The sequence below is a fragment of the Equus quagga genome, chromosome 11, assembly GCF_021613505.1.
Source record: "Equus quagga isolate Etosha38 chromosome 11, UCLA_HA_Equagga_1.0, whole genome shotgun sequence".
Classification (NCBI taxonomy): Eukaryota; Metazoa; Chordata; class Mammalia; order Perissodactyla; family Equidae; genus Equus; species Equus quagga.
This window is the reverse complement of record NC_060277.1, coordinates 76904560-76920696: the sequence shown is the minus strand read 5'-3', so window position 1 is coordinate 76920696 and position 16137 is coordinate 76904560. Positions and strand designations below refer to the sequence as shown.

At 39.0% G+C, this 16137-nt stretch overlaps 1 protein-coding gene across 1 annotated transcript in view; it reads left to right on the top strand.

Annotated features, from left to right (window-relative positions):
• Nucleotides 1-16137, top strand: part of MYO1D (myosin ID) — a 237943-nt gene that overhangs the window by 57648 nt on the left and 164158 nt on the right. Inside the window, exons 15-16 of the mRNA XM_046675411.1 lie at nucleotides 1874-2040; nucleotides 11611-11818. Coding sequence (XP_046531367.1) covers nucleotides 1874-2040; nucleotides 11611-11818 — 375 coding nt within the window. The remainder of the gene's footprint in view (nucleotides 1-1873; nucleotides 2041-11610; nucleotides 11819-16137) is intronic.

Below are 16137 nucleotides of genomic sequence, written 5' to 3'. Positions count from 1 at the left end.
GGATAGACTATTCTTGGTTGAAGATTTTTGTCCTTTAAAGTTTTGAATATGTCACTCCAGTCTCTGCTAGCTCGTAAAGTTTCTGTAGAGAAATCACTGAAAGTCTGATAGGGGTTCCTTTATAGGTTATTTTCTTCTGTCTTACTGCCCTGAGTATTCTTTCTTTGTCCTTCATTGTCGCCAGTTTTACTACTATATGCCTTGCAGTAGGTCTTTTTACATTGACAAATCTAGGAGATCTGAAAGCTTCCTCCACACACATTTCTCTCTCAATCCCTAGATTTGGGAAGTTCTCTTCTATTATTTCGTTGAGCACACTTTCTGATCCATTTTCCTTTTCCACACCCTCAGGAATTCCGATTATTCTTAAGTTGCATTTTCTCATTGAGTCAGCTATTTTTCGGAGATTTTCTTCAGTTTTTTTTAATTCTTAGTTCTCTTTTTCCTCGGTCTGGAGCCATTCAGCCTGTCTATCTTCAATTATGCTAATTTGCTCCTCTGTGATGTCTACACGGGCATTCAGGGAATCTGTATTCTGTTTTATCTGATGCATTGTATTTTTCATCTCTAGTATTTCTGATTGATTGTTCTTTATAGTTTCAATCTCTTTTGTGAAGTAACTCCAGAACTCGTTGACTTCTTTCTCTGTATTTCCCTTTATCTCATTGAGTATTTGGATGATAGCTATTTTGAATTCATTTTCAGTTAGTTTGCCTATTTCGAAGTCCTCAGGACATACTTCTGTGTTTTTATTGTTTTCCTTGTGGACTGGAGTTTTTATAAATTGCTGGATGGTAGAGGAGCAGTTTTTGCGCATGATGCTATTATTCGGTTGCAGTTACAGCCTGTCGCCACTAGATGGGGGTCGAGAGCCACGCATTCTGAGCCCTGCGCCTTCAGCTGGTGGTGTGCAGCACGGGTTGGGGGAGGAGGGGCACTTCCTCTCATCCTCCGACCTGGATTCCAATCCGCTCTCACTCTCTGGTTTCCCAGGGCCCTGGTTTGATGGGGTCGCCCCACGGGAAAGCTTTCCCCTGTTAGCGGGTTTCCACTGCACTGGTGGTGGGAGTCCTGGACGATCCTGTGGACGCGCGGCCCCTCCCCGGCTCCTTCCCTCACCGGCACAGTGATCCCAGTCTCTAGGGGAGGGAGTGAAGTTCTCTCTTACCCTGTTCCAGCTCTTCCAAGGGCGGCTCCAGCGTCTCTGCCCTCCATCGTTTGGCTGCTATGGGTCTCTGACAATTTCTGTTATTATGATCCTTTTTTTGGTTGGAAAGCAGTTGGTCCTTTTGGGTGTAGTTTGGAGGGGAGAGAGTCCCGGGTGAGCTCACTCCACCATGTCACTGACGTCCCCAGTAGTTGCCTTTTCCTCAACTCGTAAATTTTAATCTCTTTTTCAAAAGCACTAACTAATGCAATAGTAATAATAATAATGGCTGACACTTATGGAGCACACCAATTGCGTACCAGGACTGTGCTTAATATTTTGCATTCTTTGTCACAGTTCATCTTTACCACAGCTCCTGCATCTTTATTAAATTACTCCTCCTGTTACTTTTTAACCATGTTTCCATAAATACACAAAAACTCAATGTTTACCTATCCCTATAATTTACTCCCTGGTATTATCCCCTTTCTGCGATTCCTGATGAATCCTGAAATACACTAAAACAAAATTTTACCTGAGTGCATGAGAACTTCCAACCTTAAGTTGAAGGGAAAGGGAGAGTAACTACTTTATTCACAAATATATGCCTCAGAAATTAGAGGCACAGAGCTTAATTTGACACAATTAACACTAATTACATGTTAGTGTCCTTAATCTGGGATTTTTCTCCGGTGAAACTTATCATGTGCTGATTTATTTCTTTAGGAACCATACTACGTACGTTGCATCAAACCCAATGACAAGAAATCCCCACAGATCTTCGATGATGAACGCTGCCGGCATCAAGTAGAGTATCTTGGACTCCTGGAAAATGTGAGGGTGCGTCGTGCAGGCTTTGCCTTCCGCCAGACGTACGAGAAGTTTCTTCACAGGTGAGAAGACACTAAACAAAGAAAGCTGATAGCACACTGAGAGTTACATTGTCCTCCCCATGTGTGACAATGCATCAGCATGTATTAGGCAATCTAAATATTTGTCGGATGAACGAAAGAACGGAGGAAATTTCAAATATGAAAGACTTTCCCAGAATCAGCAGAAAAAGTCTCCTTGAGGTCATGGTTTATGGACCATAGAAAAAAGTTCGTTCTTTAGGGGAAAACTGTGGGCACTGTAGTATAGTAGAAAGAACAAGGATTTGGAATCACTCTGGGTTGGATCCTGGCTGTGCCACTCATTTGCTGCATAATCTTGGGCCAGAAATTTAACTTCTTTGATTCTGTTTATGTGTTTTTAAAATGAATATAGTAACACTGGCTTCATAAGGCTGTTGTGAGGATTAAATTAACGTAAGGAAAAAGCCTAAGTGCCTAACATACCATTGTGTTCAATTAGTGCTGCTTATCATTACAGATATTAGTAATTATAATAATAAAAAAATATTAAATAGTCAGTCATGGAGGCCCTGAAATTAGTCTTCCTGATTTGAATCCTGGCTTTGTCATTTCTTAGCTTTGAGACCTTGAGCACATCATATAACCTTTCCATGCTTCAGTTTACTCATGCGTCAAATGGGGATAATAATAGTAACTACTTTGTAGGGTTTCTGGAGCACTAAATGAGATAATGGATTTAAGCACTTAGAATAGTACCTGGCATATAGAAATCACTCAATAAATGTTAAGATATCATTGCTATTGTTATTTATTGCTAATAATGATCATGATAGTTGATAACTGGGGCTCATAAGAATAATGTTTTAAATTCTATCTGTTTATTTATCTAAAAATATCTATTGAACATTTCCTATGTTCTAGACTGCAAATTCCACAAAAATATGAATAAATAAATACATGAAATATTGGACGATCAGAAGAATCTCTGAGATAATAATGACAGGAAGTAACCAGACATTCAGAGATCAGAGAAAAGAGCAGGTGGGGCAGAGGGACCAGGAGTGTAAAGGCTCTATTGCAGTAATAAATATGGCATTTTAAGAGCCAAACATTGTCCAGTGTGGCTGGAGGATGCTGAGTGACAAGGCAGTGGTGTGAGATGAGATCAGAGAGATGGACAGGGGCCAGATCATGTTGAAATTTGTAATCCAGACTAAACAGTTTATATTTCAGCTATCTGTGGTAGAAAACTATTGGTGGGTTTTAAGCAGGGAGCAGCACAGTCTTGTGGATGTTTTAAGAGATCACTGTGGTTGTCGTATGAGTAGAAAGCAAAGAGACAGTTAGGGATGCTGTTGCAGGAATCCAGGAGAGAAGGCTTAGTGATAGTGCCTTACACAGGGATTATTATAGATCTGAGTAGGAAACAGATACAGGATATGTTTTGGGGGAGAGTTGACAAGACTTGCTCATGGATTGGCTAGATGAGAGAGGAGTAGAGAGGAATGAAGGATGACACGCAAATTTTGGCTTGAGCATCTTGGTAAGCATGGTACTATCTGCTGAGATGAGGAAGATGAGGTAAGAGAAGTTTAAAGAGGAGGACGTGGAACAGGGGCAAAGATGGAATCGAGATTTGTCTTTTGACTGAGTTAGGTTTGAAATGCCTGCTAAACATCTAGATAGAAATATTAAGCTATTAGATATATATATCTGGAGTTCGGGAAGAAGTCTAGGCTGAAGATAGAGATTTTGGAGTCGTTAGTGTATAGATTATATATAAAGTCCTGTAACAGGATAAAAAAGAGGAGGAGGCCAATGCCAACATGTAGATTTGTGGTCTGACATAAAGGAACCAGCAAAGAGAAGAGAAGGAGCGACCAGTGACATAGAAGACATATCAGAAGAGGGTTGTCACAGAAGCCAAGAGAAGATGGCATTTCAAGAAGAAAAGTGTGGTTACCATATCAAATGTTACTGTGCCATCAAGTAGGATAAAAGCAGAAGGTTAATTAACCATTAGATTTGGCAACATAGAAGTCGAAGGAGAAAGGACTGGGCAGAGCTCAATTTGAGCAGGATGGGAAAGTGAAGAGAGGAGTTGGATACCTGTAGACAACTCAAGAATTTATGCTCTGATTAAGAGCAGAGAAAAATGACAGCAATAGCTGGGGTGGATGTGAGGTCAGGAGATACTAGAAAATGTTCATATGCAGGTGAAGATGATTTAGAACAGAGGGAGAAGCCAGTGACACCGGAGGGTGGGAGCTAATTGTAATAATAACATCCTTGAGAAGGCAAGGGATGGAATCCCAAGCACAAGGGTAAGGTTTGTCAGCTTGAGATAGGAGCAGAGAGACCACCCCCAGCAACAGGACAAAAGGCGGAGAATATGAATACAGATGCGGGGAGCCTCCAAGGTTGCTGATGGAAGATGAAGATATTCCTATCTGACTGCTGCTGTCTCCTCAATAGTCTGAAACAAAGTCGTGAGCTGGGAGTGAGGATTAGGAGAGGTGATGGAGGAGGTTTGAGTGGAAATCAGAATCCTCACTTTGGAGAGCAGGAAAGCATAGGTTTGTATAGTACGGTTGCTGACAGGAAGATTTGAGTGCCTGTGTGAGATCTGAGGTTATAAATGTACAGTGAGACCACGTGGCATCATCTGCTTTTCTTCAGTGGTGTCCAGCTATTGGTGTGCAGAAGAGAAGGGGATTGCACTAAATGGAGACTCTTGGAATGAATAAAACTTTATAACATAGTAGCCTTGAAAATTGAAATTTAACTTCCTTTTTTCTTTGAGGAAGATTAGCCCTGAGCTAACTACTGCCAGTTCTCCTGTTTTTTTGCTGAGGAAACCTGGCCCTGAGCTAACATCTGTGGCCATCTTCCTCTATTTATATGTGGAATGCCTACCACAGCATGGCGTGCCAAGCGGTGCCCATGTCTGCACCTGGGATCTGAACCAGCAAACCCTGGGCTGCTGAGAAGTGGAACATGTGAGCTTAACTGCTGCACCACCAGCCGGCCCCAAAATTTAATTTCATATTGATCAAAAGGTTATGCTCAAAACTGAGCATTTTCCTTATTGAAATCACACCATTCTTAAAATTTAGTCTCTCTTTTCTTATTGAGGCTATATAGTGGGAATGTTTTCATGAGTAGAGATGTGTTTATTCTGAGTCTTGATTTCAAACAGTGTCAAATTATATTAATAGAAAAATTGCTAGTCCCTGTTACTACTCTTAGAATTCCATTAATTACTCTATCATAGAATTTGTTTTGGCATTGTTACCTATAGAAAATCAGCAGAAGTTACATATTAGAATGAGCAGGGCGGGAATGGGTAACTATAGGATAAGGCTGAACTAAAAATATATTTATCTAACTAAAAGTATGGTAGCATGCGACAAAGTGGAAGCCATGGAGAGTAACTGAAGTAAGAGAACCATAAGGAAGCTTGGGAGGGACAAAGAGTTTCCCCACTGCATATCTTCACCTACTTTTAATCTCTTTTGGACTTATTTTACTTTCAACTCAAAGTGTTTTGGTGTGTTTTTTGGCATGGAAGACATGCTGTAATGATTGGATTATATTTTCTAATATTCATGTAAAAACAGATTAAAAAGAACCTATGAATTTCAGATGTGGTGGTCTTAGTGGAACAAGCTTAAGTCTCCCATTCCCACTCCAGAACATCCACATATAATGTAAAATATGTATATTTAAGGCCAGGTAAATGCACAGCTACACCATAGAATCAAAAGGGGGATTCTCAGTGAACTTTGAAAATGTGAGTCACTCCTGAATATGATATGAAGCAGATGCGAATACCAAGAAGGAAGTCGGGGTTGCAGTTTGAAGGATAGTCTGCCTTGTGAGGCTGGATCTGCCATTCAGGAAGCCGTCACAGCTGCTGTGCTGGAATTCACCACAGCTGCAGCACCCGGAGGCTGCCATAATGGCCAGGACAAGTAAGCACCTCAGCACCTGCAAGGGGGACTTGTAGGCATAATGACCAAGACCCAGGAGGCAAAAGTAACCCCTTTACAAGAGGCTGACAAAGGCCCAGATGTACACAGAAGGACTCTGGGGAGGGAGATGAGATGACAGTTAAACATCTGAGAAAGATCAGATGATACAAAAGAGACAGTAAGCTCAACAAATGGAAACCTGACCCCTAAGGAACCAGAGCAAGGAGTAAAGGCATTAGAATAAGCCGTTTAATATTTTCAGGGAGATAAAGGAGAGAATTGTGGAAATAGGAATATGAAGTTAGAAACAGGTAATTATTAAAAAGAGCTAGTTAGAAATTTAGAAAATGAAGATCAAATTAAGCACAACTAAAGAGTGAATTGTCCATCAATGGGAGAGTGGGTCAACAAGCTTGTAGTATAATCATACGGTGGTTACTGATCTGCATTAAAGAGAATGAATGACTGATAAAACACCAACATGGATGTGAAAAAAGATGGTCATAAAAGAGTACATACTTTATGCTGCCATTTATATGACATTCCAGAACAGACAGGAATCAGAAGAGTGGTTAGCTCTGGGTTGGCACATTGACTGGAAAAGGGGAGGGGCTGGGGGAACTCTCTGAGATCGTGGAGATAATCTGTGTCTTGACTGAGGTGTCAGTTTCATGCATGTATACATTTTTGAAAACTTACTGAATCGCATACTTAAATGTGTGCATTTTCCTATATGTAAATTTTACAAATAAAAAAATTTTTTCTTTAACCTTTTCTAAAAAGCAAATTAGTGAGCTGGAAGATCAAGCTGAAGACTTTTTCCAGACGTCTTCACAAAGAAAAAGAGCTGGGGAGTAATAAAAAAAAGGTTGAGCAGTGTGTATGTAAGTTTGATCCAGGAGTGGTAAAACCCATCCAACTGGAGCACGAGAAGGGAAGAAGAGAGAGAATAAACAAACAGTGGCTAGGAATTTTTCTGAACCAAAAAAAAAGACAAATCTTCAGATTGAAAAAAAACACTGAGTGTGAAACATATAAGTTTTTTTTAAACAAAACTTAAGTACATCGCGTTAACTTTTAGAATGTTAGAGATAAAGAAAAATACTTAGTTATCCCAAGAAAAAAGGCAAACTGCCTACAAGGGATGAGGGTGATACTGAATCAGACTTCTCATCAGCAACAGTGGATGCAAATAGACAAAGGAGCAGGATCTGCATGGTGAAGGGAAATGAACTTTATGCTTAGAATTTTATTCCATGCCAAATTATCATTTAAGAGTGGAGCAAAATGGAAACATTTCCCAACATATATAGGCTCAGAATGTTTACTATTCACAGACCCTCTCTGAAAGGTCTTCTAGAGGATGTGCTTCAGCAAAAAGAAAAATCAACGCAGAAGGGAAACATGGAATGCAGAAAAGCAATATTGGACAAATAAATTGGTGAAACTTTTTGTGAAATCTAAACAAGTATTGATTTAAGGGGAAAAAAAGAAATCTTTAGTAGTAATCTGGAGCAAAAGTTAAAATGGGAATGAGAGCATAGAGAAGTAAAGAATTTTGTACTGGTTATGGGAAGGCTGTAGATGATAATTAACTAGACGGGGAAAAAGTGTATATTTTCCTATAAATATGTAATTTTTATATTAAAATTTTCAGGACAATAATAATAAAAGTAGTTAATATTGTAAAGTGTTCGCTATACATACCAGGCACTGTTTTAAGCAGTCTACCTGAAGTAAGCCACTGAGCTGACAACCACATGGAGGCATGGAGACGTGACAGGAGAGTATGTTACCCCCATTTTATGCAGATGAGGAAACTGAAGCACAGAAAAGCTCAGGTCACATAGCCAAGAAGCAATGGATTCTTATTTGAACTCAAGCAGTTGGTTCCTGAGCCTACAATCTTTACCAGTGTATTACCTCACAACTGAATGTGTGGCTTTCAAATCAAAGGAAAAAATAAAATGGAACAAAGAAAACTCAGTCTGTCCCAGAGAAAACAAGGTAGAAAGCAGCAACGAGAAAGCACACCTAATAGAAAATATAAGAAGTTGAGAAAATTGAGGGTTATTAATAATCACAATAAATGTATTAAACTTACCTTTTAAAAGAACTGTGGAAAGACTGAAGCCTGTCTAATTGATGATTATCTAAGTCAAGATCAGGTTCTCGCTAGAATCTTCTAGGAAGAGTGCTGGATGAGATGGTGGGGTGTGCATCTGGGAAATTAGCCTATTGCTACTCTTCAGACTGTGTTTATCTTCTGCTTTACATAAAATGTGTTTGTCCAAATTGAGAAATTGACATTTGATTTCATTGTCATACTAATTGAACTAATTAACAGTGGGACGTAGAGTGGGATAGAAGGTGTGCAGGACATTGGACTAATGTTTCCAGCGACAGTGGGAGACAAAGTAATGTTTTCCACAGTGAATTTTTGCTTTCAGATTCTGCAGCTTTTTTTGTAAGCTCAGTTTGAACCTAAATTTTTACTTGTCAGTTTTCTTTATTTTCATTCTTTTATTGAAAAAGAGAGAGAAGGATTTTAAATGTCCTATTAACCTTAAAAGCTGCTGAAGTCTTTCAGGGAGGTAAAGCTAGTCAGAAAGCAGATGAGTTTGGCTTCACAATTCACAGGTTCAAGGTGATTTGCTGGAGAACTGGGGTCGTGCCCATTACCATCAGGAATAAAGGAAGAGCACCTTCATCCTGATGTGTTAGCTGAGCAGTATAACAGTGGAATTTCCTCCAGTTTCTGCAGCATGCCTCAAACTTCAAACACACATCATTACTGCCCCTCTTATGGCCCAAATGTTGACTCTTATTCTAGTTTTATAGTGAATTTGGAAGGTTTCTGGGTTTGTTTCCTTTTTTCACGTGACATTATGTAAAATTACCTCTTTCTTCATATTAGAACTCTTTCATTTGGTTTCTATTTTTGTCCCTATCTGGCAAGTGAGTAAGCTTTTAAATGTATTTCCTTGCATTCTTTCATTCATTCAACAAATATCTGTTGCCTCATAGTGTAGCAGGCAACACAGTAGATACATGGTATATAGTGGGGAGCAAAACAAAGCCCCTGCCTTCATGGTACCCACAGAGCAGTGAGGGAGACTGACATTAAACAGATAAACCCACAAATCAATGTGATTACACACTGTGGTGAATCGTGTGGGGAAAAAACACAGTTGGCTGCCTTAGGAATAGTGGAGGTAAGGGTTGATGGTTGATGAAGGAAGATCAAGACAAGACTAGAGGATGAGAAAGAGCCAGCCTGTCAAGGAGTAGGTTAAAAAGTATTCCAGGCCATGGGAACAGCATATACAAAGGCTCTAAAGCAAGAAAGAGGCAACCACATTATAGGACCTTAAAGAAGGCCAAGATGATTGGAATATAGTGATGGAGAAGGACAGCAGGAAGAGAGAAAAATGATGTAAGCCGTTTTAGAAAACGACTCTGGCTGCTGAGTTTACAGAATGGATTGGAGAGGAAATGGAAAACATTTCAAGAGTCTATTGTAGTGAACTTGATGTGGCTTGGATTAGGTAGGATTGTGGCAGTAAAGATGAGAATAGTTGAATGTTAAATATATTTTGGAGGTGGAGTCAGTAGGACTTGACTAAGGATTAGAAGGAATGATACAGAAGAGAAGGGATCAAATATGATTCCCAGAATTCTGGCTATAGTAACTGAGGACATTGAAGTGGGAAAGACTGTAAGAGAAGTTTGAGATGCCTTCAAGATCTGTGTAGGCTTTGGATAGGTGAGTCTGAAGCTCAGAACTGAGAGCTGGGCTGGGGATGATAAATTCATGAATTGAAAAATAAAGTGGATGGAATAGGTGAGGTGACATGGGGAGGTGTACATGGAGAAAAGAGGGTCTGATATGAGCCCTGGGGCACTCCAGCATTTGAGGGGTCCAGTAATGGAGGAACAGTAGCCAGAAAATGAGATTGAGAAGAAATATCTAGAAAGACAGAAGGAAGCCAGGGAGAGTGTGCTGTCATGAAAGCTAGGAAAAGAGAGCTTTGTCAAGAGGAAAGGGTCAGATGCCACTTAGATATATATTCTCTTAACCAGAAATGGGTAAAGCCCTATGAGGAAAACTTAAAGATTCCTGAAAGGAGCAAAAATAAACTTGAACAAATGGAAAGATATTCCTTGTTCTTGGATAGGACACCTCAACATCATGAATAAGTTTAATGAATTTAACATGGGAACCCAATAAAAATACCGGCAAGGATTTGTTTGTTTTGTGATTGTTTTTCCCTGGAACTATACAAATTGATTTTGAAGTTCATATGGGAAAATAAACAGGGAGAAATAGCTAGAAAGACCTTTAAAAAAAAAAAGAATGAGGAGAGACCACTAGATATTAAAATAAACTTATAACGTCTATAATTAAAACCCAGTGGTACCAGTGCACAGATGGACAGATAGAGCAATGAAACAGACCAGAAAGCCCAGAAATGAACTGAAGTACATATGAAAATTTTGTATATGATAAAAATGGCATATTAAGTCACGGGGAGAAAGACAAACATTTTAGTAAATAATGTCAGAAATAGCCTTTTGTCAAAAGGTAAAAGTGGATCCATACCTCATACCGTATACTAAAACTCTAAATCGAGCAGAGATCTCAATGTAAAAAATGAAAACATGCAAGTACTAGAAAAGCACATAGGTGAATTACTCTGTAATTACTCTCACTGTGACGTAAAATTCAGATGCAATACATGAAAAACATTACTAAATTTGACTGCATGATTTAACAACTTTGCATGGGTGAAAAAGCATTGTGGTAGGCAGCCTTCCAAGCTGGGCAGTGATCCCCACCTCCTGGTGTTCATGCCCTTCATAATCCCCCTCCCCTAAGTGTGGCCTGAGCCTAGTGATTTGCTTCTAGCAAAATGGAATATGGCAAAAGTGATGGGATGTCACTTGTGAGATTAGGCTACAAATGGCTTTGACTCTGTGACTTCCATCTTGCTCACGTCCACACTCTCAAGAAGAAGCTGTTGTGTAGTGAGCTGCCCTATGAGAGGCCCACAAGGCAAGGAAGGAATTGTTAGCTGCCTGTATGTGGAAATGCAACTGATTTTTGTGTATTGATCTTATATACAGAACACTGCTTAGTTTCCTTTTAGTTATAATGGTTATCCGAAGATCTGCTTGATTTCCTTTGAAGCGAGTCATATTGTTCATAAGTAAGGTTAGTTTTGCCCCTTCATCATTCATTTTCCAGTTTATTTATTAGCTCATTGTGCTAGCTAGAAAAGCTTTGATAGAAGCATCCTTGTCTTCTTTCTGTTTATAAAGAGAAAGCTTCCAAGGTTCCGCTTTTATGAAGGATATTTGCTGTAAGTTTTTGGTAAATAGCCTTTGTTAGATTAAGGAAGTACCCTTCTATCCCTAGTCTGGGAAGAGTTATTATGAAGGAGCATTGTAACTTCTTGAAGCTTTTTCTACATCTCTTATCAGGCTAATGAAATTCAGTTCTATTCCTAGTTTTAGAAGACTTGTTTTTTTCTTTCTATGAAGTGTCTTGAATTTTCTTGAATAGTCTTTCTGCATCTGTTGAGACCATTTGCTTTTTCTCTCTTAATCTGGGTCCTGTTCTTTTTTCACCCAGGTACAAGATGATCTCTGAATTCACCTGGCCCAACCATGACCTCCCTTCAGACAAAGAGGCTGTCAAGAAACTGATTGAACGTTGTGGTTTTCAGGATGATGTAGCTTATGGGAAGACAAAAATTTTCATTCGGACACCCCGAACATTGTTTACCTTGGAAGAACTCCGTGCCCAGATGCTCGTAAGGATTGTCCTCTTTCTGCAAAAGGTAATTTTATATTTTATATATGAGGATAAGGATTTGTTTTTATGTTCTTAAAAATTTGTTGAATTTTTTCCTTGATTCAAGAGATGTTCACGGTAGTATATTTTTTGGTATCTACACACATCTTAGAATGCTTTCTGTTGCCTTCACATGTGGAAAACTTATTTGGCTCCCTGAACTCAAAATTATTTTATCCTCAATACTCTGAAGACATTTTGTCTTCTGGAATTTAAAGTTGGAGAGATGTCTGAACCATCCTACTTTTGGTCTCTTGTAGTTAACTGAGTTTTTTCCCTCAGCTTAACTGCATAAAGGACTTTTTTTTAATCTTGTAATTCAAAAGTTTTGCCAACTTCCCTCACCCATTATTACCCACCACCAGCGCTTGACAGGTGTGGAGTACTGACTTGATGCTCATTACATCATGGAACCCGTCATCGTTGGTCTGTGCAGGGCCCCCTTCTCATTTCATTCGCTCATTCATATATTTCTTTTTATCTCCCATAGCCATTTCCATGCCTTCTAAATGAACCATTTTTATGTAAAAAATTATATGTGAACATAAAAAGCAATCATGTGCCTCTGTGACAATGTCCTTAGGATATATGCCAGGAGAAAATTTGCTGAGTCACAGGTTATAAGTAGTGCCAGGTTCTTCTCCAGAATGACTCTGCCAGTTTGCAGCACCACCAGCTGTACATGGGGGTTACTGTGTGCCCACATCCTTACCAGTATCATCCAGCTACCTAAGGTTTGCTGGACTAATAGGTAGAATGATATCTCATTATTGTTTACTTTATCTTTCTCTGATTACCATTGAATTTGAATCTCATTAAACTCTTGTTTCCTTTTTGGATTTTCCTGTAAATTGCCCATTCATATCCTTTGTTTATTTTTCTAATGAAGTTGGTATCATTTTCTTGTTGATTAGCAGGAATTCCTTGAATATTTTAGACAATCTCTTATTCACTTGAGACATTATAAATATCTCTTATTCTGTAGGCATTCTAATGAACTTTGTCCGTAATATGCTTTGTTGGAGAGAATCCTTAATTTTGACAAATTCTTCAATTTTTTGCTTTTTACTTTTTGCTTTGGAATTTTGTTTAATTGAGAGGGCTTTCCTTGTCTCTAGGTCACAAAGATACTATCCTATATTTTCTATGAACTGTATAGTTTTACATTTCACATTTAGGTCTTTAGTCCATCTAGAATCCACCTGTTGTATGGTGTATATAGGAATCCAGTTTCATTTTCTTCTACGTGGTGACTCAGTTTTCTCAATACCGTCTACTGAAAAATCTCTCCTTTCCCCATTGGTTTGTGGTGCCACTTTTATTATATATTAAGTTTATATGTATCTGTGTATACACACTTTCTGAGTGCTCCATTCTGTTCCATTTTTGTATCTGCCTGTTTTTGCACTATCGCCACACAGTTTTTATTGTAATACATCTTAGTTTATGGTAGAATAAATGCATCTTCTCTACTCTTCTTTATTAAGGACGATTAACCTATATACAGACCTTTATTCTGCAATATAAATTTTAATGTGTGTTTATTATGTTCATTAAATTCAACAATAATTTTTATTAGAATTGCATTTAATTTATGCATTAATTTGAAGGATTAACATTTTTACAATATTAAATCATCTTAAGTATATAGAATAGGCTTATTTACATCATTTCATTGACCATTAGAATTATAGAGGCCCTATGAATTCATGGTTAATGCCTAGATATTTTATTGGTTTTGTTAATACTGTGAATTTTTTTTATTATACATATTTTCTACATGGCAGTGTTCGTACAGAGAAAGAATATTAGCTTATGTTTGTTTATCTGTATTCAGAATGAAACCCTTCTTCATTCATATTTGTTGATTCTGTTAGTTTTTTTGGGTAAATGATTATATCTTGTGCAAATAATGAAAGTTTTCTCTTCCCTTCCAATTGCCAAGATGTTCCTAAGTGTTGGTCTATTTCATTTATTTTGCATAGAACTCAGAAAAACTTACGGAGTGAAGTACTAAATTCTCTCTCATCCTAAAACAGTTTCCTTCTATTAATTGTTTTTTTCTATTGCTTTTCCTCAGTTCTGTTATCTTTCTCAGGACTGCTTGTAAATTTGCAAGTTGGATATCTGTTTCCTGACTGCCGTAGTAAATTATTTTCATGCATTGGTTCTTCTGTATATTCAGACCCTTTCTCTTGATCTTCAACACTTGGTGGTGGTGGTGTTTTGCAGATCTGGTACTTTGTTTTCTTTCTTTATACCTATCGAAGGATTGACTCAGGTTCAGGGTTTGGCCCTGAACCAGGGTCACCATACCTCTCAGTTTGTTTGGGACAGTCCTGATTTATGACTCTTGTCTGTTGTAACTATTAGTAGTACCCTTTCACTCTCAAGTGTCCCAGTATGGATAATAAACTGTTTGGTCACCCTACCCTGAACTCACATTCTGTCCGCTTGGTGACTTATAGAATTCTCTTCTTAAATCTTTACACTTGTCAGTGTCCTGCAGACTTTAGTCTGTTACAGCTCTGCTAGTCAAAAATAGGGGCCCGCCCAGGCCCGTGCGCCCAGCTCGTACATAAACACGTGTGTGTACCTACTCTGACTCTTCCTTTCTCAGTCTTCTCTACAGCACCTCTGCTTTCTTTCTGGTGAGAAATTACGATTTCTACCTAGAAAAAAAGAGATTCTCAAGGAGAAAGGATGGCTGCGTCGCAAACCATCACCCATGCCACGGAGGGAAGGCTGTCCAGGCTTCTCTGTGATGTAGATCTTGCATTGCTTAACCATAAGGCCGTGGGGTAGGGAATAAAGATCCTCCTCCCAATTCCCAGGCAGACCATTCTAGGGTACCATATATGATCTACTGATTGTGTTCTTTAAACCAACTCCACAGACCATAAAATTTCTCTCAGCTTCTGAGAATAGGTCATCAGTCACCTAACTTTTCATGTGATGTGTGTTTCATTTTTTCTGTATTCTTATAGGAATGTAATGGGAAGTTAGGAGAGGCAACATCAGGAGATGCTATTTTAAACAAATTTCCAACAATTGCTTTTTATTTCCTTTTCAAATAAAATAGTTTTATCTTTTTTTCTGATTATGTAATTAAAGTATGCTCATTGTAAAAACAAATTCAAACCATACAAAAAAGTATAAGGGCAACCATGGAAAATCACCTAAAATCCCCCCATGCAGAGGTAACACCATTAACATTGTGGTGCACATCCTCTCTAATCTCTTTCTGTGCACATATGCAAGCATGTGCACTGTAATATAAATGAGACCATAGTTCATATCATAATTTTTATAAGCACCTTTTTTACAACATTTTGATACTCGTTTTCCCACATTTCCCTTCTCTGCCCACATCTCTTCTCCACCCCCTGTGTCAAGGGGCCCCAAGACCGTTTCCAGTTTCCATGATTCACTAAAAGGACTCACAGGACTCAGCACATAGTTGTACTAATGAGTAAAATTTATTACAACAAGGGGATACCAAAAAAATCAGCAAAGGGAAAAGGCACAGGGGGTACAATGCAGAGGAAACCAGGCGCGAGCTTCTGAGAGTCCGCTCCATGTGGAGTTGCACAGGATCTGCTTAGTTCCTCCAGCAATGAACTGTGACAACGCCTGCCAAGTGTTGTGCACCAGGGAAGCTCATTGGAGACTCAGTGCCCAAAGTTCGTACTGGGGACTGGTTACCTAGGCGCCCTCTGCCCAGCATATACCCAAATCCAAGACTCCCAGAAGAAAATCAGGTATTCAGCATAAATCACATTGTACAAGCAGTTTAAGCATGTCAGGCCACTCTTATCATTTGGGGAAGGTTTTATATCAGTGTAGGGAACTGTTTACCAGCCAAGTTCTCAGACATCAGCCAAGGGCCAACCTCAGAAGCCCTTCTAAAGATAGCAGTCTCAGGCCTGCTATCTTAACTCCTTTCTGGACGCCCCCACAGTCTTCCTAACCGTAATAGACCTCCTTATACATATAGCCTTCCATCCTGGTCCCTCCGTGCAATGCACTGGATTCCCGGGAGCAAGACTGTTGGTTGGTTGAAGTGTATTTGTGTTTGTATTCATAACAGATATTAACAGTTCACATTTCTGCCCACAATGTAAGTGAACTTTTTCCTCTTAATTTTTTTTTTTTTATTACCACAGCAGCTTTTACCAGGCTATTGAATTTTTTCCATTCTTGTTAGTAAGAAATTATATCTCATTTCGGGGCTGGCCCCGTGGCCGAGTGGTTAAGTTCACGCGCTCTGCTGCAGGCGGCCCAGTGTTTCGTTAGTTCAAATCC